Source organism: Amblyomma mixtum, chromosome 3 (assembly GCF_055824585.1).
Source record: "Amblyomma mixtum isolate Tamu chromosome 3, ASM5582458v1, whole genome shotgun sequence".
NCBI classification, from domain to species: Eukaryota; Metazoa; Arthropoda; class Arachnida; order Ixodida; family Ixodidae; genus Amblyomma; species Amblyomma mixtum.
In genome coordinates, this window is record NC_143014.1 from 292,271,890 (window position 1) to 292,296,692 (window position 24,803).

Genomic DNA, 24,803 nt, shown 5'->3' on the forward strand with positions numbered 1-24,803 from the left:
GCCAGTCACTTCGCCCCACTTTGCTCAGAAAAGTGAAAATGATGGTCAGTTCGCTGGCAGTTAGTGCGGTTTTCTTACTTTATGTACTTTCATATTTGTCTTAGGAGAATGCTGCTACTGCTGAAGAAACGGAAAAGGTAAGCCAATTGAGTTTTGATATTATATGGCTTTCTTTTGCTAATCAATTTTTTTTTAACTCGTCCTCCAGGCTATGTTTGATGCGTATGTGACAGAACTTCAGGAAAGACTAAATTTGAAATTGGAACTTCGGAACAAGAATTTAGCGGCGTCTGGTAAGGCTGTAATTCCTTCCCATTGCACAAACACATTGGGTTCTGTTGTCCTGGTCCTTATCCATTACTGTATGATTTTTTTTGGGTTTAACATCTCAAAGTTACAATGAACACATTCCATTTCATCCCGCATTGCTTTTAGGCGAGCAAACACTCGTCAAGTTTTCACTTGTTTGCAAGTTTCTAAAGAAAGCCAATGTTTTAAATCTAATATAATGTATCATCTATACACTTAATATAACATCATCTAACCTTGTGTTTGGCGCATGATAGCCACAGTTGCTTATGCGCCATAACTAACATCCCAAAGCGACTCAGGCTATGAGGGACGCCGTAGTGAGGGGCTCCAGAAATTTTGACCACCTTGGGTTCTTTAACGTGCACTGACATCGCACAGTACACGGGCCTCTAGAATTTTGGCTCCATCGAAATTCAGCTGCCGTGGCCAATATCGAACCCGTGTCTTTCGAGCCAGCAGCCGAGTGCCGTAACCACTAAGCCACCGCAGCAGGTTTTATCCATTACTGTAATGCCTTCCACTGTGCACATAATAATGTGCAGCAATTCCATTCCTGTAGCGGGTTGCTTATTCTAGTCTACATCGTGTTCACTGACGTCATAGAGGCTGCCACTTCTGGAACCAGAAAGCATAGCGAAATTCTGGCCGCTTGCTAATGTGTTTTTTGCCAACCGTTTCTTGCGTGCAGTGTGGAAGCTAGCCACTGTATCGAAAGATGGTGCACATGACATGCAAACTACCGGTAGATTTCTAAGTGAGGTACAATTGCTTGCATGTGATGTGTCAAAACGAAGGGTGTCAAAATGCTTGAGGTGTTTGGAGAATAGAGCTTTTACTTAGTGGGTGCAATATGCCCACACATGGAGCGTGCCATCACTAGCATTATCATCAGGTCAGCTACGTTTGTTGCATGTTGAATGTCTCTCCCAACGCTCTCCAACGAACCGTATCCTGCCTCAGCTACAGCTGCCATACCCCTGCAAATTTCCTAATCCCATTTACCTGCTTTACTCCCTGTCACCCCCCTGTTGCCCCTCTGCTATGTCTACCTTCTCTTAGAATCCACTTAGTTACTGTAAAGCAGCTTTTCTGCAGTGTTTATCTAGATTGATATCAGGTGACCGTTTTGCAAAGGAGTACACGCAGATGGTTCTTTATATGAATGCTCTGAAGCGGAGTCACATTGGTACAGAGCAAACGTTCCTGGTTTGTCATTTTAAGCAGCACAGAAAGCATTTATTTACCTTGCCAGACAGGTGGTAGACACTGACAGACATTTTTTTCTGCTCACAGCTGTTTCAGCCGGCACCAGGCATTGGCTCTTCTAATAGCTAGTACATCATGTTATATTAGAATGGCCAATGGCACATACTGTATTTTCCGGTGTATAAGACGCATCCTTGTATAAGACGCACCTGCCATATATGCAGGTTGTCATTGAAAAAGTTGGTATATAAGACGCACCCGTGTATAAGATGCACCCCAATTTACCCAATTAGGCTAGTGAGACTTAATTAAACACGCTTGTGCAACCATTGCGAAATTCACCGTACCGGTGAGAAATTCTTCAGCAACGCCTATTGATCGAAAAAGGCAACCCTCACGCTATACCCGCCCACGTTTTAGGATAAAGAAAGAAAAAACGAGAGAACTCTCCCATATGTCCATAACATTTTATTTCTGCTTAAAACCTTCGAAGTCTTCACCTTCGGATGCACTATCAAAAGGTTTGCCCATTTCAGGAGGCAACGCGGCTGAAACATTCTCTTCGCACTACGTACGTAAAACATTGAAGGACTATGGTACTACGTACATAGAGCAATGTTGCAAATGTGGCTAAAAAAGAACGCTGGCTTGTCTTGGCTTGTCTTGACAATGGCGAGAAGCACGATTGTTGCCATCTTTTCGCATTTCACATTACTTTTGCTTGGGGCCTCCGAAACGTTCAGAAGTTTACAATCCCGGAAGTCGTCATCCCCGCCGTTTCATGATAAAGTTCACCTAAGAAAAGTTGCGCACGGCAGTCCCCGTATTGAAGTATTAACCGTGTTACAACCGCGTCATTGGTAGTGATATTTTTTCGGTGAAAAAAGCTTGAACATGAACCTGAGTAATTTATGTACTTGCGAAAAAAAACGAAAAATTTGCGTATAAGACACAGCCTTGTATAGGACGCACCAGTACGATTTTTTAAAAAAAGTTGCGTCTTATACACCAGAAAATACGGTACAACAAACCCTGTTGAACTCAAAACTTCTGAAAAAAAAATGATCCTGTACTTATCATGCCCTCACGTGGTCCTTACTTTGTAAATTTCAGGCAACCGTCCAGAAGAAGCATTCTTCAGCAAGCTGGACTCAAATCTGCGGAAAAACACTGCATTTGTGAAGAAATTGGTGAGCTCGTTCTTTTGCTTTGCTTCAAGCCGATGCTCATGAAATGTTTTGCTTGTGTCCAGAAAACAATCTCAGAAGCTCAGCGGGACTCTCTTCTGAAGGACATGGCTGGCTTAAACCTTACCAAGTACATAAGTGAAGTGGTATGTTAATTTGGTCTGTTTCTTAGATGAATAAAATTTGTGTGCCTGCAACAAGCTCACCCATTTTATTTTGCTCACAGGCGGCAGCCATAGTGGAAGCCAAACTCAAGGTAAGTGAAGTACCTCTGAGGAGGAGGAGGATGCACTCTTTAATGACCACAGGAGATGTTAGCATGGTAGTGGGGGTTAACCTCCAATTAGTCATTCTGCGAAAGCCAGAAAAGTAAACTAAAATTATGTGGCTGATAGAATTGTGCTGTCCATAAACTTCCAGGACGTTAAACGTATGCTACGTATGTGCTATACTTAACAGGAAGTCATTTTTTTTTTCAGAATTTTTAACCCAATAAATCTTTGAGAATTTTGAATGCATTGATTGAAGAGCTCTTTGCAAATCAAGGAGGTTCATGATTTGCTAGTGGGTAATTGTTAACTAGGTGAATACCTAACAGCAAAGCTGGTTTGTATTGTTACCTACTGGGTGCGAGTTCTAAATGTAGCATCACGACAACTTTAAAGCTATTATCCTTTTCTTTAGCTATGTGAGTGGGTGTAGTGTTGTCAGGATTTATATGGCCAAGCTTTTATTCCCAGCATCTCGTATCCTTGCTTGGGAGCATCTAGGTTACGGTTCTCAATTTTCTTAGCCTCGGGTGGAACCCCAGCGGCTTTCAAAAGGTGCTGATGAACCCCATGTGTCTTGGGTTCTATCCGTTCCTGCCTAACATGCATAAAAAAAAAGAATATGGAGATGCACAGGCTTTCAAAAAACGCCGATAGTATTTAGCTAATGACTGGCTGTGGGTAAAGGAAAGGATGTGATTAGGGCATGCATGAATTGAGATGCTTGGGGAATCCATTTTGAGAACCCTTGATCTAGGGCATTGCTTTTAATGGTTCATCGCGCTTTTCCTCTTTATTCCTTCTAGATGTCTGACATCCAGACTGTCGTGGTTGTGTGCTCATCCTTGCACCAACGCTATGCAGAGTTTTCAACTCAGCTCCTTGAGAACTGGCTCAAGGCACTCCCATTGAAAAAGGGCGACAAGGTTAGTTCTTGCAAACTGCACACCCTCTCTGTGCACTTAAAGCTAGCTGACCAGTGTGCCAAGCCCTTTGTAAACAGTCCTACTGGATAGCAGTAAGTTATCTGGTGGAGCTTTACCTCGCTTTATCTGGCAGACCCAGTAGGAAGAGGATGATGGAAAAAAATGGGTTTGGGTTTTGTTACTATGTACGCTGTTACTAGCAGTGTCTTTCTGGTGAACCTTGAGTTATGTGCAGCTTTTATTTTTTCCTTTTCTTTTTTTTTACAAGTTATAATCTGCTGCCTTGTTGATGGTTTCCGGGACCCCACTAAGCTGTCAGAAAAAGCTTTGTGCATGGAAACCCAGAATGGTTCTGGGAAATAAATCTAATGAGTGGAAATACAAGTGCACAATGATCTTAAATCTTTTTCTTACTTGCTGTCCATGCTTATGGACATGTTCACCGTGTGCACTGAAGTATTTTTATTAAAAAAATACTTCTGGAAAATAGTTCTGGAAATGAGCACTCACTGCATCAGGTTCGTTACTTTATCCCCCCCCCCCCCCCCCGGGGAGGATAGCAGAGCACTCAAAATAAAGGAACAGAATGTTTTTGGATAATGGTATGTCGGTATCAGGATTTGTTCTCACTGCACGTCGCTACAAGTTGCTGCATGTTGCAGCAACTCATCATGTTCATGTCATAAAAAAACCACAAAAACATTCATTCCTTTTTTAATGTTGGATGTCTCTGTTTTTTTCTACTGTAATGTCACAGGTAACACCACTGGCTGCTTTGGATATGTGAGAAATCCAAATGGTCTGATTGAAGGTTTTTGTTATGAAAAAAAAATGCACCTAAACATGCATTAAACATGGGGATTGGAATCTAGAGGCCATTGCCTCCTTTGCTTATGTTCAAATGGATTATAAATGAAGTCTGTAGTGTCCTTTCAATCCATCACCACATCTTAAACCAACCTTTCTTAAGTTGCTAAAAAGTCATCGTTTCATGCCCATAACATTAAAATCTCAATGATTTGAAATGAAGAGGACCTTAAATTTGTTTGAATTATCTGTAGTTTAAATTGACAGGAGGCTTTTTCAGTATCTCCTATGTTGGTGGGAGCAAAACACCAGTTTTAATAAACCAGCATGTCGAATTAATGAGAGTTCACTTCATTTGTGCAGAAGCACAGTTCTTTTAGATCTGTGTTAGTGAGTGCTGTAGTAAACATGTTGACGCTATGCTGCAAATAGGCTTTTATTTTTTGTTCATGATGGGTTGTGTTACTCCAGTTTTCACGATTTCAGTTATGTGTACAGTGTGTGCTTCCTGATGTACGCTGGTTTTGTGTTGTTTGATTAAGACTGTTGGATATGTAGCACTATGTCGTGAAGTTTGTCTGATTATTTTACACGAGGAAAAAAAAGTTCTTGACTGCAGTGGATGGGGTCTTTCACGAAATTATGCAGACATATGTAAATGAACACCTGTAGTTATACAAATGTGACACCAGGCTGGTATCAGAAACTTGTGGGATCATATATCTTAAACCTAAACACCTTAATTTGCCTAGCTAGTCATGTATATATTTGCGCTCATTGTCAAAGCTCAATTTTCGTAATGCATCTTCTCAATGTGAGTTAGTCCATATGCTGGAGGCATTTTTAATTACTGATTTCTTGACTTTTGTTAAGAAATGTTGCTAACAAGCCTGGCTTTCTTTTACTTAGTAGTTGATTAGGACTTGCAGAAAGAACATGTGTCATCTGTTTGCTTGGGTGGCAGTGTGCAACACAAAGTTTCAAAGAGTATGCAGTGCACATTTCATGTTTCAGCAAGTTTGGTGGCTTTGATGGCATCATTTTCTCTGCCTTGAAACAACCCGTCTTTATATGAAACTTTGTGCCTTGCTAAATAACCAATTATTCATTGCTTCTTTTAGGCTACCAACCTCAGCAAGATCAGGGTGGACTTGAGATTCTTTGCTGAGGTCAGTTTCGATCTTCTGCTCTCAGGGAAATTTTTGTAGCCCCGTATGATGAGAATTTGTTTACCCTAATTTTTTTTAATTGAACAGAGGCATGGGTTTGATAACTACTCACATTGAAATTGGGAGGAAGTCTCAAAACATGAGTGAAGGAAAGGAATACAATGCATATGCGGCTGTAACTTCAAAGAATTATTTGCTAAGAAAAAAAGAGTCTAAGAGTACTCATTGTTTCAGGTCATCCACCTTCATCCTTCTGCAGCTGAGGGGCGGCGTGGTGGAATCAACTGCTGTGTTTTTTTTGACATTGCTGCATATGATGTGCATTTTTGATGAGCTCTGATCGAAACAAACAGTTACCTGACCCGAACGTGCTATGAAATAAAACTCTTTGCAAAATGTCATTTCTGTATAAAAGTTGAGCGTAAACAATTCAGTGGTTCAGCTCCGAGAGGCACTCCAGGAGGGGCTTTGAGTGACACAAGTCTGCACTCCTTACTTGTATTATGTTCATATCTTTCTGTCCTTGTTTTTACTTTGAGTTGTATCTGAAGATTGGCGTAATTTTTTGCCGCATCCATTCACAGTTGCTAGTGTGCGGAGTGTTCACCCAAAAGGAGGGTCTGCCAGTGTTAAGAAACCTGCTGACATTCCTGACAACGAGCGATCGTGAGGAACACAACAATTTGAACATCTTGATCAGCTTCTGCAAGCACTGTGGCGAAGACTTTGCGGGTTTGGTCCCTCGCAAGACCCGCATCCTCGCCCAGAAGTACCGCCGTGACATACCAGTGAATGATGTGAGTGGACATCGTTTTTTATGACAAAGGTGTAAGATGTTTGGGGGGGGGACAGGCTATGCATTGTGAGATGGTGCTGGGTAAATGAGCATTGACTGCAGGATCATTAATTACCTGCATAGTCTTCTGTGGTATAAAAAATCATATATGCAGGTGTTACTTAATGTCCTGAAAGAGGAGTGGTAGATTGGACACCTGTTACTGAATTTGGATGAGGTTTGAACATTCCACTTTCAGAGCATTTAGAAAAGTGAATACATCCTAACTTAAGCCTACAAGCCATTCTTCTTGAAGTTCATGTGCATTTCGTGGAATTTGGAGGAGCTCTTTGGAATCATGTCTGACGGGCTGTTTTTATTTATTTATTTATTTATTTATTGTGAAAGTGTAGTGGCCGGTTTTTCTGTCTGCAGGAGTAATCGTCAGGCGCATACTTCTTCCATTCTCGGGCTTAAACATTTCAGTAAATTGAGATGATACAAGCTCTGTCAAATACAGCTTATTTCATGACACAAAAGAGCCTGCTTTCTCAGGCCATGAATAGCAGCCTACCAGTATTCCTAAAGCAGGGAGTGTATAACAGTTGCATCTTGCAGCACGCTGCATGATTGGGATGGCTGGCGAATGCCGAGAGATAGCAGCGATGCTCAGAAACATGCTACGTGGCCAGGCCATTTTTTAGTTTAGTGATAGAGGCCCTCCAACTGTCGTCGCACCTTCCGTTATGTGCATGTCACAGGTGAACACACAGCGATGCACCATGCAGGTATGATGATGGTGGCACCTAGACTTGGCATTCATTTGGGAGCCCCATGCAAAATTTCACAAGTGGGCTTTTCCGTATATGACATTTGATCGGAACGAGATGACAAAGCCCATCCTAGATGAGTTCTGAAGATGACCGGAGGTGTCATGAGTGAGGCCCATAGTTTGCCTCGATTCCCCAAAAAATCGTAGATATTAGCATTTTTTTGCCGAATTGTGTGTCAGCAGTCAGTTTCTCTCTCTTTTGATGCTATATTATTGTTATGGACATCAGTAGGAATGACAGTGAGATGTAAAAATGACCACTTTACCTAATTTTCACATATATTTATATGTGTTTCTGTTGGCAGAACAACTTAATTTCGGGGGGAAAGATGGCTTAGAAGCGCTCAGGATTATACCTCAGCATTTCAGCAGAAGGATTATTCCTTGCAGGGGTCATTGTTAACTTGTAGCTTTTACCCATGTGGATGCTTGCATGATTTGTGGCTTGCGGCATGAAATACGAAATGTTTGGTCTTAGGCTTTTCAAAGTGACACTGGCATTTGCATAAGCTTGACGTTTACATATTATAATCTTTATGTGGCATTTGTGTTACCTCTGTCACCTTCCTGACTGTTCATGAACTTAACTTGTTTGGTGCAGAGGGTACACTGAAAAAAAGGCAGTGTTGCTCTAGTGTGACGAATTGATTCCTTGCGTGTGGCTATTAGCTGTGCCAGCACTCCACAAAGCATTGCTCGTAAGCCACTCTTGCAAAATTGCAAAACATAGAACTTGGCACAATTCATTCCGTCCCTTTTGATCTGTGCAGTTTTTGACTCCAGACAAGCAGAAGAGTCTGCTAAGCATCCTGCGAGAGTATTACCGCTTGCTCTGCCAGCACCTGCTGCGTGACCACCAGAACCTGCGGGGCCTGGAAGCACAGAATCGCCGCGTGCTTCAGACCAAGGGTGAGCTCAGCGGGGAGCAGAAGGAGAAGTGGGAGGCTGCTCATTTGGCCTTCCAGAAACTGCTCGCTGGGACCCAACAGTTTGCGGTTAGTGTGGCAGCATTCCTGCCTTTGGTGTTGTTGTGCTTACTGTGATTCTCAGCAGAAGATTAACGCTGCTCTTGCTTGCTGTTTAGCATTTAATGGTCTCTGCAGAAACTCATGCGACAATATTCCTCTTTGCTGTTAGGCATGCTGTAATTCTCCACAGAAACTTGCCAGACAGCAAGAGTTTCTCCTTGCTGTTGAACGTCCTATGTTTCTTCACAGTAACTCATAAGACAGTGTCCTCCCTTACTGTTAAGCATGATGTGACTTGCAGAAACTTGTAAGGCAGCATTCTTGCTTGCTCTTTAAACATGCTGTGATGCTGTGCAGGACATTGATGGCAGCATTATAGGTGGCATCAGTACACTGCTAGGAGTGTATTCCAAATTTGCAGCTAATTAGAGGTCTCCTTCTAATAACATTTGCAGAGGTCTCCTAATATGTGTGCAGAAGCCTTGCTATGACAAAATTCTGGTGTGCAGTTGATAAAGCAAGCAAGTTAGGCATCGAATTTATGGAGATTTTGTAATGAGCTAGTGCTTTTTGTTTTAGAACAAAGTGTAAATGAGCATATCGTGTAGCAGTGCATCTGTAGTGGTCGCACACTTTATTTTGCTTTAGGAAGTTGTGCATTGCATACAGATTCTCCTCTTTCCTGTTGCTAGCAGTGTTAGAGTTGTTGGACACTTGCACGTCCTCATTTTGCACCATTAGCTGTTTCATGCGTTTCCTAATTGTACTTTTTTTATGCACTGAAAAATCGATTCCTCTCTTCAGGATGTGTTAGACGAAGATGTTCCTGACTTGCCACTCGAAGGTAGGCGCAGTTTCTTTGTGCACTGTTGCTTAATTATTTTTTCAGGTCATGAGAAAGTAACGACTTCTAACTTGATGTTTTTCTAGAAATCACCACTCTGGACAATGATGCTGCCACACTTGATGTCCATAATCGGTTCAAGGGAGGGGAGGTAAGAATCTGCTTAAACCATGGCTTCTTGTTTCTTGGCTGCTGTTACACTATGAGCATAGGTCAAGGCCTTTATTCAAAAAAACACCATGCTCAGTCCTTGTCCTGTGTAGCAGTAACCAACTGGCAACACAGAAGACTGCAGGCTGTTTGTTTTTCATGATGATATGTGACCATTTTTACTTTTCTTTCCTTTGGAATAAACAGCCAACTTTCGATAATTTGAGCATGAAGTTAACCACATATTTGTTAAAACTGTGCATCTGTTTCAAATTGAAGGTGCCTTTTTAATACACCTGCTGTTACCGGGGCCACTGTGTTAGCTCAGATGAACAGACGTTCAAATTAAACGAGTTCAGATTCACGAGAGTCCATTACTTTAAGTGCAATACCATGAAAAAGGTTTTTATAAATGTTCAAAATGTGTGTGTGTGTTCTTCTTATCGGCTGGTCACCTTCAATGTAGAACCTTTCCTGATTGTTGCAGCCCTGAGCTGTGCTTTAAAATGCTCAGTATGTTTGAAGCTACTTGTTGGCAAGCCTCACTCTTCAGTGACTAAGACAGGGACATCTTTTTTGTTTCAGCTGGATGGAAGCACTTCATTGTGGGAGGATGAGGAGACACGGAGCTTTTATGAGAATCTTCCCGACCTCAAGGCATTTATACCTGGGGTAAGCAGCTATGCCCTCAGCATTGCAAGCAGGTGGGACAAACGCTTGCGCGCTGTAATTATTATTCGAAATCTGCTATGTTCTCTGTTTCCCTGTGTTGTAGTTATCTGGGTCAGTAGCGCTTTTAAGCCTCGCCTGACATTTGCTGTAACCTTATTATGACCTCTTGGTGTGTAGTTTTCAGTGCATTAACCTGTGCTGGGCAAACTAACGAAACCAATTCATACATCGTGATAAATTTGCTTCTGTTTTTTTTTGTTTGCATGGCAGATCTTGTTCAAGGACAGTGTGCAGGCCACCAACACATTGTCATCCATGGAGGATCCTGTTGATCTGTCTTTGGAAGAAGGTGAGCCTCCTGTAGAAGTGCAGTACTTTTATGTATCGCAAAATGTATGCGCCATTTTCATGAAAATGTTGGAGCGGAGTGGAAGTTGTACAGATTTTTACTTGAAAAGGTGGGGATGCCTAATATTTCGTTGCATGCTTTTTTCTTTTCAGTAACGTGCAAGACATTTATAAATGTGGATCACCATGTGCAATTTGCATGTGCCTGTTGAATAATAATTTATGACGCAATTTTTTTGTCCAAGTGGAATTTTGTTTTCGGCTTTAGCAGCTAGGTAGTTGTTGTGAAGTCACTAGATTTGACAGGCCACATTGGCTAAATGGCTATGGCATTTGACTCAGGAGACCAAGGTTTGGCCACATTGGCCACATTTTGACAGAGGTGAAATGCAAGCACGCCTGTGTGTTGTGCAATGTCAGTGCACGTTAAAAAAAAACCTCAGCTGGTGTAAATAAATCTGTAGCTCTCCACTATGCCGCCTCTCATAGGCAACATAGAGCTTTGGGACGTTAAGCCCCGCTGACTATACCATACCACAAGTAGATTTGAGATCACTTGAGGCTGAGAAAAACTGCAGTGTATATATACATATCTGTGTGTTCAATTGCTGTCATTCCAGCTGCTGGGGCAGGCTAGTGTTAGAGGTGGTGCTAATTAAGATGACCGAGCAATAATTGTTGCAATTTTTGTATGCCTTGTGCAGCCTCAAATGTACTTGCAATGTCACACTGAACGATTGGCTGCTGAAACCAAACCACGAGACTACATAGGAGAAGATTGAATTATAAATTATTTACTTGGCATAGGAAAATGCCACATGATGTCTTGTGCATTGTTCAAAAAAAGGAACACCATAAAAATTTGTTGCCACTACATTTTGAATGAAGTAAACACAGAAGCACGTGAAGGAGAAAGTAATTATTGTATGCGCTCTTGTGGTTTATGCAAGTGCATGACCTTTAAAGGGCCTTTGGCAGTAGTGTACAATATCAGAATATCAGTAGCAAACTGCTTCTGATGTCCTGCGTATTTCCAAAACAGCATTGGTACTCTATCCAATATCTACTACATAAGATTAGGCCCAACACCATTTCTATACCTGCTGCTTGGATGGAGTCATAGACCCAATTTTTTGGGGGGGCTACATAGACTGTGTTGTTTGAAGGATATAGAATTTTTTCTGAGGTAAAGCAAGACATGCTGGCCTCACAGAACAAGGTCTTTTATTCATTGCACTGCTTTCAGAGTTCTTGGTTGTCTTTTTTTTTTGTTAGAACATTTATTTAAATAAAAAAAAACAGTGCTTTGGTATGTTTCTAGCTCAATTTTATTTTTTCTGTTGTGTACAGATTTACAGAAATTGGAAATGGAAGGTGCCCTCGAGATCGAAGAAGTGAGACAGTGTGCTCGGTTGGACGACGGCTCCAAATTGGAGGAAAAGGACTTAACCGAGACCCTGCTGCAAGAAATTGAAGGTTAGCCGAGAACTTTTGGTTACTGTATTGTTTGTCCTGAAATAATGCCATCAAAAGATGCTGTTCCGAAAAGTCGTTAGAAGATTATGGCTGGTTGCTGACTGTTGAAAAACTTTGGGCGCTGGGTTTGGAAGGCGAGGCGAGGTAATGAATAGACAGCTTACCATGTTCCCTTGTCACAGTTTTTACTAGTTGCCTTGCTTGTGTGTCTGTTCTGATTCACTGCAAGCTCCTGAGTGCACTGTCACTCATGTGCCATTAACTGCAAACTGCAGCTCCTGGTGAAGAGCCTGCAGCCGGCCCTGGCACTGCCCACAAGCTTCTCTTGGATGGCTTTCTGAACTCCTTACTTCACTGTGTCAGCCGGGAGATGGTTGACCAGGTAAGGTTCTGTGGGTTCTTTGCCTTTTTTTCTGGGGATCTCAGCTGTGGCTGTGTCTGTTAACTGCCTGTATATGGAGTCATTCAAGATCTTGTCTCTCTAGCAGTAGTACATTAGAGTCATTCAAGATTTTGTCTCTCTAGCTGTTGTAGTATACCAGGTGTCCCAGCTATAACTAGGCTTTTAAAAAACACGGGGTGTCCTAGCCATCTGAAACCAAATGAGGGTTGTTTAGAGTCGCGTGACCTAGTCTACAGTATTTTATTTTGTTCTTCAAAGTTGACTAATTAGTCAAGCTTAATTAACTAACTTGAGGAACAAAGTGTCAATGGAAAAGTTGTAGATCGCTTTGAGAAACAGCTTACTGAGACATTTGCAGCAAAGTAATATTTACGTAAAGTAGTTTTTTTGCCGGCCTTTAACCATAACCCGCAAAATAAGAAAAGGCTTACACATGACAACTGTGCCACTTCAACGTCTCAAGACGTGCCTTAAAGAATAAAATCCATTTTTTCTAAACTCCTCTCCTCGATGAGACTTTGGGTGCACATTGGGGCAGAGAAGTGAGCGAGCAGCTGGTCACATGACAACTTTCTTTTAAGGCCAATAAATGAAGCTACATAAGTCATAACTTGACGGAAACAGCACTACTAGCGGTTTTTCGAGGTGATCTAAAACTTTTGCATTGACACTTTCTTCCTGAAGTTAATAATTAAAAAGTTCGCTAATTAAACTTAACTAATTAATGAACAATGAAGAGTGAAAAAAATACTCAAGACTAGGCCAGGCGACTGTGAACAACCCTGAGCTGGTTTCACTAGACTAGGATACTTCGCCTTTTTTAAAAGTTTGGTTACATTTAGCTGGGACACCCGGTAATAGAGTCATTGAAGATTTTCTGTCTAGCTGTTGTATATATAAAGGCATTCAATATCTTGTCTCTCTGGTAGTATATATAGAGTCATTCAATATTTTGTCTCTCTAGCTGTAGTATATACAGAGGCATTCAAGACCTTATCTCTCTAGCTGTAGTATATACAGAGGCATTCAAGATCTTGTCTCTAGCTCTATCCAGCTCTATCCAATTTTCATTCTGAGTAGAAATCGATTGGCTCTTTCTGGCTATGTTGAGGTCTGTTCAGCAGCAAAAAATGCACTTATTGCTAAGAAAATTGTGTTCAAAAAGGGAACACATTTTTTTCTCACTACTGTCTTCAAATTCGTGTTGTCGAACGACTCCGTGATCGCCACTTGAAAGTGAATGGCGATGCGGCCTATCCTAGAGAGTATTATTAACAACAGCAACAACAACGACAAAAAAGAATTGCCAGCACTGCAGCCTTGCTTTAGTGGTATTTTCTAGAAAGACAAGTTTTCAGGGAAGGTCTTTTAGTTAGGTGAGCATCTTGAAGAGGGTCATTTTCAGGAGCTTCACTTGAGTACGCTTGAAACACTTCATGTGGCAAAGTCGAACTGTTCATTTAGCACATTACAGATTTCAATCACAGATGAGCCTAGGTGTAGAAGTTATAACGAGTGTGCCAGTTAGACTAGATAGTTATGATTATTAAGTGTTGTGGTTTAAACCCATAACAATTAACAATCACATCCACCTCATACCACTTTGTGTTTAGCGCATTGTCGCATCAGCTATTGCTGCACTATTAACTCTGAACAGCGGCACTGCTACAACACTGTGTGCTACTGCCAATGATGTCAAACAATGCTGCTAAGTTTCTTCTCCTAGTTAAGTAGCACTAAGTTAGAAACCATAAAAATTTCCCATTTGCATAAATGCTCAGTGATAAGGCACACCAGAAGTGTTTTTGTGTTTGCATGTCATGTTAAATGCAAGAAACATCTATTTGCAGGGGAACTTGAGTTTTTAATGTATGGTGGATCATGTTGATTTCACATTTGGACATTTTGTAAGCTTCTACAAGTGGTTCTTGCACAAAATTACATGTGCTTGCATAAATGGCTGGGCAGTGTTATGTGGCCCTTGTTGCCTGAACAGATCAGGAATCTTTGTTTGGATTCTAGATTGAAAGGTGCTTTGTCAAGCTGTCTGGATTTTTTTTTCTACTCTTTTTTTCAGGCGGCAGAGCAGTTTTGCATGAACTTCAACACCAAGCCCAATCGCAATAAGCTTATCAAAGCTCTTTTCCTTGTGCCTAGAACAAGGTATGCTTCTGCTTGTATTATTTCATTTTTACAGCACTAGTTGCGTGACAGCGTGACAGTGTTGGACATGTTTTTGCATTGTTGGGAATCTGCATATATACAAAGCACAGGTGCACAACTGCTGTGCTGCTGCTGCATGCTCTGCTGTGCAGTGAGCACAGGTGCTATTCCCTGATTTAGTGCCATGACAACACTCGCTGTTAATACCTCTTGGCTTGCTATGTCTTGTCACTTGGCCTGTGAATGTGCCACACAGGTCAGTCAAGTCTGATTGGTCTGCTGAATGATTTCAGTGTGGACGTTGTCAAGCAGAAAAAAAAAACACTGTATATGTATTTAGGTGACTGAGCAAGAATTATTCTTGTACACAGATCTCTTTTAACCCCCCACAACCACTAGCCCTAGTATACAGCTAGCAATGAAGTCTGCTGCATCTTTGATAGTTGCCTCCGAACTTTTTTTTTGTCACTTTGTTGTCAGCCTGGTTCAGTGTGTCAGTCACTGTCCCTGACATGTGTCTGTTAGCTGGGGCTTTTCTGCGCTCACATTTCTTGAAAGTTGTCTGTATCAGGGGTAATTAATACAGTGGTTTGAGTGAATGGGTTGGGCATCAATCCATGTAACCTTTTTTTTTATGCTTTTTCATGTGTGCGTTTGTACCAGTCGGGGACAACAGTTGTGCTCAAAGCATGTTTTACAGATTTTTGCTGAAAGTTTGGTGGAAGCTTTCTCCCAAATCCAATCACTTCTTTTTGATGAAAAGTGAACTTTTGTTGTAGCAGCGAGGGTAGAGAAAGGAGGAAGAACAGAGGAAACCAGCCCTCATCTTTTGTGCCTCTTGCTTGTAATCCAGGCTGGACTTGCTGCCTTTCTATGCTCGATTTGTGGCTACGCTCACACCGTGCATGCCAGATGTGGCCACAGACCTGGTCAACATGCTCAAGCAGGACTTCAAGTTTCATGTGAGTGCTGCCGAGGATCGGGAAAATTGTGGGGCTGGTGCCCGGAAGTTCTGAAAGCAAGAACTTCATTGAGCTGGAGCAAGTACTGCCACGAAACTCGCAGTCCATTCATTTCAGGGGTCATCAGACTTACGGTAATAGTATATGTTCCAAGTAATCATGTTGAAACCTGTGATGTTTATTGGAATCTGGCTGCCGAGTGGAAACTCGCTGCTTTTGGCAGTTGAAGCAGCACAGAAGATTTCATTTGAAAAGCAGCAACAATATCAGATTTCATATGGCCTAGTTACTTTATGACGATGCTGGGCTACCAGGTGCTCCTAATGGCTTAAGATATTTGCTTACACAGAATGGCTGTAGCTGAAGCTAGGTCAGGGCAGTTGGAGATCATTGAGAACAGGGTTAATTTAAGAGAGAGGTCTTGGCCCTGCAGTCGGCATAGTCAGGCTGGTAATGATGATGATGAGACGGGCCTTTGTCATGCGATGGATGTAGATCATTGTGGCAATCCTTTGGATATGCCTCAGCTTATGATGGCAAATAAGGGTTAGTATGGTGCCTTTTGAGACATGTGAGATTGGGGGTTTTTCTTTTTTTGAGTAATCTGTTTGCCTCTCTTGGTTAGATTACTTTCTAACGTGGTTGCTGTTCCCTGATTTTTGTGCATCTTTGTGAGAGGTAGTGATGGTGGGGGGAGGGTGCATGTTTTTGTTTTTTTTTGCAAGTAGTCAAGCGCACTTGTTCTGTATGTTTGTCTGTTAGCTCAAGAAGAAAGACCAGATCAACATCGAGTCCAAAGTGAAGACAATGAGATTTATAGGTAAGAAATAATAGATTCATAGGTAAACAGTTATGCTGCTACAGATTTTTTTCTTTGATGTATGTTTATACTAATGCTATTTTCTCTTTGTTTAGGAGAGCTTGTGAAGTTCAACATTTTCCCCAAGTCAGATGCACTGCAGTGTCTGAAGGCAAGTTCAACAACATACTTTTTGATAAAAAAAAATTTTAGTAGTGTAACATTAGAGCATGCTATACTCGGCATAGTGCTGCAAAAGTTCTCCCGCAAGAAACATGTAGGCTAATGTTGGCAGCTTACTATATCTGAAAAACCTGGAACCAAGATATTTGTGGGTGCTTTACAGGATGTAGTGTATAATGGTCTCTCCTGATTATTTTCTGATGAAAAGGTATTCTTCATCATGTTTGGCTCATTATATTGCACGGTTTTTCAATGCAGAACCTTCTGTTGGACTTCAGCCATCATTACATTGAGATGGCATGCAACCTACTGGAGACTTGCGGTCGTTTCCTATTTCGATCCCCTGATTCACATCAGAGGACAAAAGTTTATCTGGTGAGTCTCATGACACGGCTTATAATTGTATCATGCAATCTCCCTGTGCACATTCGACTGCATTGGTATCGTTTATTCATATATATCTTTTTGGCTGGCTCACTTCATAAAATGGATATGATTTTGCGTATTCGGGGAGTAAAGCAGGGCTTTAGCACAGATTACTCTCGCAACAGGGCAGTGCTATTACAAGCAGTGGTAAAGCCCCCAGAATGTCAGTAGACTTTGTGCTGGCTTAGTTATACTATTAGACTACTATTGCTGCTGGCACTCAGTATGCCAAGCTGGGAGCTGTCAAATTTTCAGTATCTATGTTTAGACTCTCTGATAGGATTTTGATGTTTATGTTTATTTTTGAATCATTTTTTCCTTGGGGGTTGTACATATGGGTCTACAGCACTGTGTTTGGAACAGGGGTACAGCTTAGCTTGTATTGGGGAATCATGGCAGTGACCAAAAGTTTGGGCATTGTTATCTGCAGCCACTGTAGTATAGTTATGGAGAAATTAACCATTGATCAGTTAAAAGCACTACTCTTATTGACAAACCCCTGAAATGTCTCATGTTGCCTAAAGAAGGTACAGAATGATTGTTTTCTGTGTGAATTAATGAATCCATCTTCTGAATGTTTGGTTTCCTCTCTTCCCTTTTTTTCATATTTCAGGAGCAAATGATGCGAAAGAAAGCTGTTCAGGCATTGGACAGCAGGTACATAACCATGATTGAGAATGCTTTCTACTACAGCAACCCTCCTGAAGCACCCATGGTAGGCAGGAGTCACTAATTACTTAGTTTTGACCTGTTCAATTATCTAACTCTGACCTGCATAAGGGCTAAAATTTGAAAAATAGATGCAAAACATACCATTTCCAGTTTGCAGACACTCCAGCTGACTGATTTAAATGAAACTAGTATTTATCCAGGCTTGTTGCACATTAAAATGATACCGTACATTAACTACAGTGTAGTGCGAGATGAGTGCTCATTTTGAGCTACTGTTAGTACAGTTGTGCTGTTTGAGATGGCACTACTTGTTTTCCGAGTTCTGGAGAATGCTTGCACCTTATGAGACCAAGAATATTCTTCCTTCTTTGTTTCACAGTCTGTCCATGTTGTGCGGCCCCCATTACATGAATACATTCGCAAGCTGCTCTACAAGGACCTCACCAAGAGCAACACAGAAAAGGTATGATTCTCAGCCATTGCTGCCAATGTGCTATCTATGGATCAGCATTGAAAAACAGGACCTGCAGCTGCCCTCCTGTGACAGATTTGGGCAAACTGGGCAGTTAAAGTGTGGAGGAGAGCACCGAGTGTTCTCTTCTTATTCCTGCGTTAACGTGTCCCACCATTGTACTGTGTGGTTTCATGAACCGACAGATTTTTCTCCTTGGCGGAAGTGCAGCTGGCATTTTTTGGTCGGAAATTTATCAATAAATATGAGTGACACTACACAGTCATGGTGGCTCTGATGCAGTACAGGTGGGGAGGCAATCAAAGTCACGAGGCTATCACAACCTGTCTGTGTTGATAGACGAGCAGATTTTGGGAGGAGTGAATAGCAAGGAACTTCTTCTCGCTGGTACTACACTGGTATTACAGTGCCGCTGAAGCTATCTATATATAGCTCAAAAAGCCTGTTTTAAAATTTCTGGTACACCTTCGCTGAAACAACTGGTTAATTAGTAATGAGCCAGGCTAGCCATTAAGATATGTGCTTACTCACATGTTTAAACCTGACCACAGTGTGTCGATCATGCTATTAATGCATACTGCAAAATGTTACAGCTTTTTAAACTTCTCCAGTTTTTCATAGTATAAGGAAATGGAATTTCCAGCGTTGTTCAATTCCTTTATTTCATGGTGCATATTAGCGTCTCATCAGTAGCTTGGCTGCTGGGGTTCGAAAATTTCTGCAACCTCGTTAATTTTTACGTTCGTTGATAGTTATTTCTTCTGCTTCACATGGAATATGAGCTGGAATTCATTTATTTTAGGTTATGCAGTCATGACAGTTAAAGAGTGCTGGCTTTGCATGAACAGGAAGGGCCATTCTTCAGGCTGCCAGGGCTTTGTGGAGCTTTGCTGTTGTTTTAATACCATCCTGCATTACTGGTGTCTGTGTGCAGATCCTCCGTAAGATGCGAAAGCTGAACTGGGAAGATCCTGAAGTGTGTGCCTATGCCACCAAGCGCCTGGTGGCCATCTGGAACGTCAAGTACTACAACATTCAATGCATGGCCAACTTACTGGCTGGACTTGTCGCTTATCACGTAATGCCTGCTTCCTGTTTTCTTTTCTGCTCTGGTTGTTGCACTTCACAAGATTTTGCTGCACTGACAGCATTTCCTGAGTGAAGAATCCACGCTGTCTTCATTGTAAATGCATAAGGATGTTTTGTTGTTAAACAGCCTATTAGCACTCTTTGTAGATCATGATTGGATCTTGTTCTGATACTCTTCCACTGCATTCGACCCAGATAGCCTGCTTGAGAGCATAGCATAGTGTGTACCAACGTATAATAAGCAACACATGCATTTTATATGACATGATTTGTGAATAAAATGTTTGCCAGTAGAATGTCAGTGATTGATCTCTTGGAGTCTACAAAGTGTGTTTTAATACAGCTTAAGTAGCATAATCTGGCAAATTATTTAAAAAAAAATGGAAAGAACAACAGTGTATTACAATGTAATGTTTACAGCGGAGTATGGTAAACATTACATTTAGGCTTTATGCAAAAATTTAGGCTCTATGCAGTGCTGTTATAAAAATTTGGGAGGCTCATAAACTATGAATAGACTTGTTTGTCACATAACTGCGTGTTGTGCTGCATGTCCAGGAGAAGCAGATCCTGTTGAAAAGGCCACCTCTTAAATATTACCTACTTTTTTTTTGTGGCAGGGATTGATTAGGATTGTTTTGTTTTTTTTCCTTTGATTTGAATATAGTAGAGTACTTGTGATGTTCCTTTTAACAGGAAACAGTTGGCCCTCAAGTCGTGGATGGTGTCTTAGAAGAAATCAGACTGGGAATGGAGGTGAGGCATAAGCTGTAAAACTCTGTGTGACATAAGGTGCTCGGTATCTCACAGGACCGGTAAGGCTATTTCACAGAGCTTACTGCTGAATGTGGAGCCTGTCTTTTGTAATATTTAGTCCTCTCTCTTTGTATTGCAGTGATTTGTTGTTATCTTTGAAACATTTGCAAGTGTGTTTATGAGTTTAATAATCTCTAGATCAGTGCTTACTTTGTAATAGTTGAAGTATATCAGAGTTTTATAATGGTTAACAGAAGCACTGCTGCCGTTGTTTCACGGTAAATGTTAGTGCTTTCGGTCACTAGTTGCAGTTGGAAAATCCAAATTAACTTCGCATAAAAAGTTGCCTCCTCAGCTGTCAAATTCATCAATACAGTTTTCACGGAACATTGATTGACATGAAAGAATGAATTCCACAATAACAAAACAAATTTTTGGTCCCCATTGAGTTTGAATTATCGAAAGTTCACTGCAGTTCTCGGTCCTTATAGCTTTTGATGCTATTAAAATTAAACTAAAACGATGTGCAAAAAAAGATTAATTGAAGCAGCTGGCAAACAACGTTCCTAGTACCACGAATCTTACTACACTACACTCTAATTAACCTATTTAGCCGTAGTGATATTTAGAACTGCTCACACCTGGCCAGGCTAATTATATGCTTAAGGAAAGTATATGCAGCGCAAAAAGCAGGGACAGCAGAGAAGACACAAATAACTGCGCCAGTCCTGTTGTTTGTGTCTTCTCTGCTGTCCCTGTTTTTTTGTGCTGCATATCCTTTCCTTAAAATCAGCCATCGAATAGCCCATACCAAAATTTTGATAATTATCTGCCCTCGTTTCGTGGCTGTCCCAGGTGAATCACCCAAAGTATAACCAGCAGCGAGTAAGTATGGTGCACTACCTGGGGGAACTGTACAATTACCGCATGGTGGACTCATCGGTCATCTTCAAAGTTCTCTACTCCTTCATCACCTTCGGTGTCAACTTCAGTGGTGAGCTTAAGAACCTCAGTGTGTTCTTGCAACATGCCTCGAAGGAGTTTGCTGAAGCGGCACTGTGTCACCTGGCTGTCGGAGCATTGTTAGTTCTTATCTGTGTAGGTCACGATTTCGTTATTTTGGTTTTGCATTCACTCTGAAAATAAATGTGAGGAATTTGGTCATATTCAGTTCTCCTAAAAAGGAAAAAAACACTGAAGGGCACGTTTAAAGGGTAGGAATAGTGCTTAAACATTGATTACTGAGTGGAATTCGTCTGTGACCAATAAATAATTTACAATTAAATTTCTTTCCCAATGGAGTTTCAGTTTTGGTTTCAACAACTGAAAGGTGGCTGAGTCATCGAAAGTATACTGCTAGGTTCGAGGTCACGTGAGGTGTCGAGAAACTGCGATATAAGCGCTGCTTCGCTTTTTTAATCCAGCCAGCCTGCCCCAGAAGCTGGAATGAAAGAGAATGATAAAATAGCTGTTGTATAGATATTTTTGCATGCATCCCTTTATCTCGGGTCCTACTTTTGACATCGTAGCGATTGTAATGGTGCTGAAACCAAAACGAAATCTCTATTGGAGAAGAATTTTAATTGTCAATTATTTGCTGAAAATAGGCAAGTACTACCACATGATAATCCATCCTTATTACTGTCTTACAGCTTAATTTGAAGGTAGGAAACATGCTTTGACAATGGTGCTCCTACCCCTTCTGTGAGGCGAGGATGGGGACTGAACATGCTAACAGCTTGCATTAATTGCCCTTTTATTTGTCATTTGAATCATGGTGCTTTTCTTGAGTAGATAGCTTGGAGTGAGCAGGCTCATTTATGTTCTGCTTGTTTGTGAGCTTTTGGTTTTGATGAAGCTGCATCATTTCTTGTTTGAGTAGTGGGTAAGCAGAAAAAACCCTTAGTCCTGCTGAACAAAACTGTTAGGCATTAGCGTTGTGCTGGTCAAATGACTCTGTGGTGTCCAGGAACAGTCCTAGTTGGGCCATTTTGCCCGTGTGTGCATTTATTCGTTTGGATTCCCCTCTACAGTCTCTGAGAAGAAATTTGTTTCAGGGTCTCCAAGCATCTTGGACCCACCTGACAACCTGTTCCGCATACGACTGGCTTGCATCCTGCTTGAAACCTGCGGACAGTACTTCAACACTGGGTCTTCCAAGAAGAAGCTCGACTGCTTCCTGGTTTTCTTCCAGGTAGGAAGACCTTGTTACCTGTTCACGCTAGCAGTTATTTGAACCTGTCTGTTAGTATTGTAGAACCTTTTCACTTGCTAAAGGCTTGTTTTCCCAGTTTATCAGTATGGAACAGTAATTCAGTAAAACCTTGTAATTATAAAACAGTGTGTGAAAATGCAGTGAAGTAAATGGAGTTGTGGTAGATACAGTGAAGTAAATGTGGTTGTAATAGCAGGAAGCGGTTACAGGAAGGTTAAGAGTGATGTGCATGGGCCTACCAACTAGCATCGATGCATGTGGTTAGTTGTTACTGCTACATGCAGATAGGAGGTGGAGTCCCGGAAGGAATCGGAGAGCATAAAAAAACACAGCCTCTCTGAAAGGAATGCAATTTCCTCTGAAATAATATAGTTAACTCATCACACATTCATTAAAACAGTGGTTATAATGGAGCAGTTTCAATTCTCAACTTCTTTATGATGAGTTAAACTTGATCTCGGGCGACTTGAGTTTGTCTTTGACAACTCCTTTCCACTGAAGGGCACATTGGAGATTTTATGGGGAAGTGTTACGCAGAGCTTAAGGTGGAACATTTTTGCAAGCCTTATAGAGCTGAGCAATATTGTATGTTGGCTGTCGGATGTGCAGCAATACTACTGGCAGAAGAAGTCGGTGGACATCTACAGTGAAGAGAACCCGTTCCCAGTTACTGTCGGCTTTCTTGTCAAGGACACGCTGCTTCAGTTGCGGCCGAAGATGAAGCTGTGCGAAAGCCTCGAAGAGGCCATGGCTGCTGTTGAAGATCTCATGTCTGAGCTGAAGCCCAAGCTATGTGAGTGACGACATGCTTTTAGAAAGAAGCTGAGGAGGGCAGTGGTGGGGACTTCTTTCTCCCTGCATGTGCTTTTTGTTCATTGTGCATGGTGGTGCCATGGTGTTATACTATGTCTGGTAGTAAATTGTTGAAACGAACACTGAGGAGAAATTGAAGTTTGCCTGTATCCCTTGATTTAGGGCATTCTAATTACCAAGAGGCTACTTTGAAAACAGAACATTTTTGAGCTAGGTGATGCGAAATTGCTTTTTCTAGCTAGAAAAGGGCAAAATGTAGGCACTGCTTCCACGGGCCGTTTTTACAAGCGAACCGCAGTGACGTCAAGTGGTGCTTTTTCGTTTGAGGATCTCTGTGAGAGGACCTTATCGCCATCCACTTCCAATCAGTGATCACAATACGCGATTCCTTCGGTGTCGTCATAACATGATGAGTTTGATTCGAGTGACGAGAAGAAGAGATCCCATTTTTAACTCGGCATTTCTCAGCTGCAGTAAATATGCCTTTCGCTACTAGTCTGCCAGTTGAATGTCAACAGATGTGCAAAAGGTCAAACTATCTAATTTTGCAAAGAACCAAGATAAAATGAGTTGTCCCCATTGTTCCTTTAATGTCATTCATTAGTTGGACTCCATTCATGGTCACAGCAGAGTCTTACTAACTCTTTCACATGCCGTTTTTTTTTCCCCATCGAAAACAAATAATTTTTCACCTAGATAAGTATGTTCGGGCCTCAAGAAAGATTGTTTGCTTTCCAGTACGGCATACTGCTGGTTTATTTTTTACAAACATGCGCAGAATTTCACAGTCTGTCATTAAGCAAATGCCCAAAGAATAGTGGAATCAATTTCTATATTCGAGATGCACATTATTCTTCAACTTGAGGGGGAAAAAAATGATGTTGCTAGATATATATTTTTTTTTATTCCAATACTCTAAAAGTCCAATGCGGGCATTACATAGGGGGGGATTCATCAAAGAAAACAACAAATATACAACACAGGATACAAACGGCTGAAAACAGAAGTAAACAAGTTAAGAAGGGAGGTACAAGTTAATAAGAGAAAAGAAAAAAAGGCTAGGAACAGGTATTTGAAAAAATGTACATGTAGCAAATCCTGCAAAAAAAATCAAGAAAAATCCCACCGTCGAAAGTTACTAAACACAGCATCTAACATTTTGAGGAATGTTACGACCGACACACACACACACTGGAGCAACCGCCCCCCCCAAAAAAAGAAGTGAATCACACAGTGATAAAAAAAAAGAACGCACATCAATATATGTTAGAATTTTCTAAATAGGACCAAAGAGCTGTTTGAAATGATGATGTTTCAGCGATAGCCGCAATGCTAGAAGGAAGCGAATTCCACTGTGCGATAGCCAGGACCAAAGGTGAATATTTCTATCATTTTGTCCGGGCGAAAACGGGTTTAGTCTTCATCATGTGATCTACACGAGCCGATGTGTGCGGTGCCGGGAGAAGATGAGAGCTTGAAAATGGTGTGTTGCTGTGGTAGATAGTATAGAAAAAGGATAAACGGCTGAATTTTCTGCGCATGACCAGAGGCGAGAGATGGAGCGATATTTTGAGTGCTGTTACACTTTGATACCGAGAATAACGGGAAAGGATGAATCGAGCAGCTTTGTTTTGAATAGATTCCAACATGTTAATAAGATAGGCGTGATGAGGGTTCCAGATCACCGACGCGTATTCTATCGCAGGCCTGATTAGCATGTTGAATGCATGTAGTTTTGTGTCCTGGTTGGCTTGATGCAGTCGGCGTTTAAGAAGACCAAGTTTTTTTAAGGCTTTGGTAGTGATCTGTTCAATATGAGTGCTCCAGGATAAATTAGAATTAAAATTTACACTGAGGTATTTTAACGACGCTGCAGTTTCAATGGTAGTATTACTAACTGAGTAGGCAT

General features: G+C 41.4%; 1 protein-coding gene across 2 annotated transcripts in view; it reads left to right on the forward strand.

Annotated features, from left to right (window-relative positions):
• Positions 1-24,803, forward strand: part of LOC149355169 (regulator of nonsense transcripts 2-like) — a 40,913-nt gene that overhangs the window by 1,563 nt on the left and 14,547 nt on the right. For both annotated transcript variants that reach the window (XM_089583664.1, XM_089583665.1), the window contains exons 4-30: positions 105-137; positions 209-293; positions 2,632-2,708; positions 2,771-2,851; positions 2,932-2,961; positions 3,781-3,900; positions 5,829-5,876; positions 6,461-6,673; positions 8,254-8,478; positions 9,256-9,295; positions 9,382-9,446; positions 10,031-10,117; positions 10,388-10,466; positions 11,816-11,941; positions 12,217-12,323; positions 14,422-14,507; positions 15,361-15,469; positions 16,232-16,289; positions 16,385-16,440; positions 16,710-16,826; positions 17,491-17,592; positions 17,929-18,012; positions 18,956-19,099; positions 19,807-19,866; positions 20,722-20,860; positions 21,924-22,060; positions 22,691-22,874. In XM_089583664.1, coding sequence (XP_089439790.1) covers positions 105-137; positions 209-293; positions 2,632-2,708; positions 2,771-2,851; positions 2,932-2,961; positions 3,781-3,900; positions 5,829-5,876; positions 6,461-6,673; positions 8,254-8,478; positions 9,256-9,295; positions 9,382-9,446; positions 10,031-10,117; positions 10,388-10,466; positions 11,816-11,941; positions 12,217-12,323; positions 14,422-14,507; positions 15,361-15,469; positions 16,232-16,289; positions 16,385-16,440; positions 16,710-16,826; positions 17,491-17,592; positions 17,929-18,012; positions 18,956-19,099; positions 19,807-19,866; positions 20,722-20,860; positions 21,924-22,060; positions 22,691-22,874 — 2,692 coding nt within the window. The remainder of the gene's footprint in view (positions 1-104; positions 138-208; positions 294-2,631; positions 2,709-2,770; positions 2,852-2,931; positions 2,962-3,780; positions 3,901-5,828; positions 5,877-6,460; positions 6,674-8,253; positions 8,479-9,255; positions 9,296-9,381; positions 9,447-10,030; positions 10,118-10,387; positions 10,467-11,815; positions 11,942-12,216; positions 12,324-14,421; positions 14,508-15,360; positions 15,470-16,231; positions 16,290-16,384; positions 16,441-16,709; positions 16,827-17,490; positions 17,593-17,928; positions 18,013-18,955; positions 19,100-19,806; positions 19,867-20,721; positions 20,861-21,923; positions 22,061-22,690; positions 22,875-24,803) is intronic.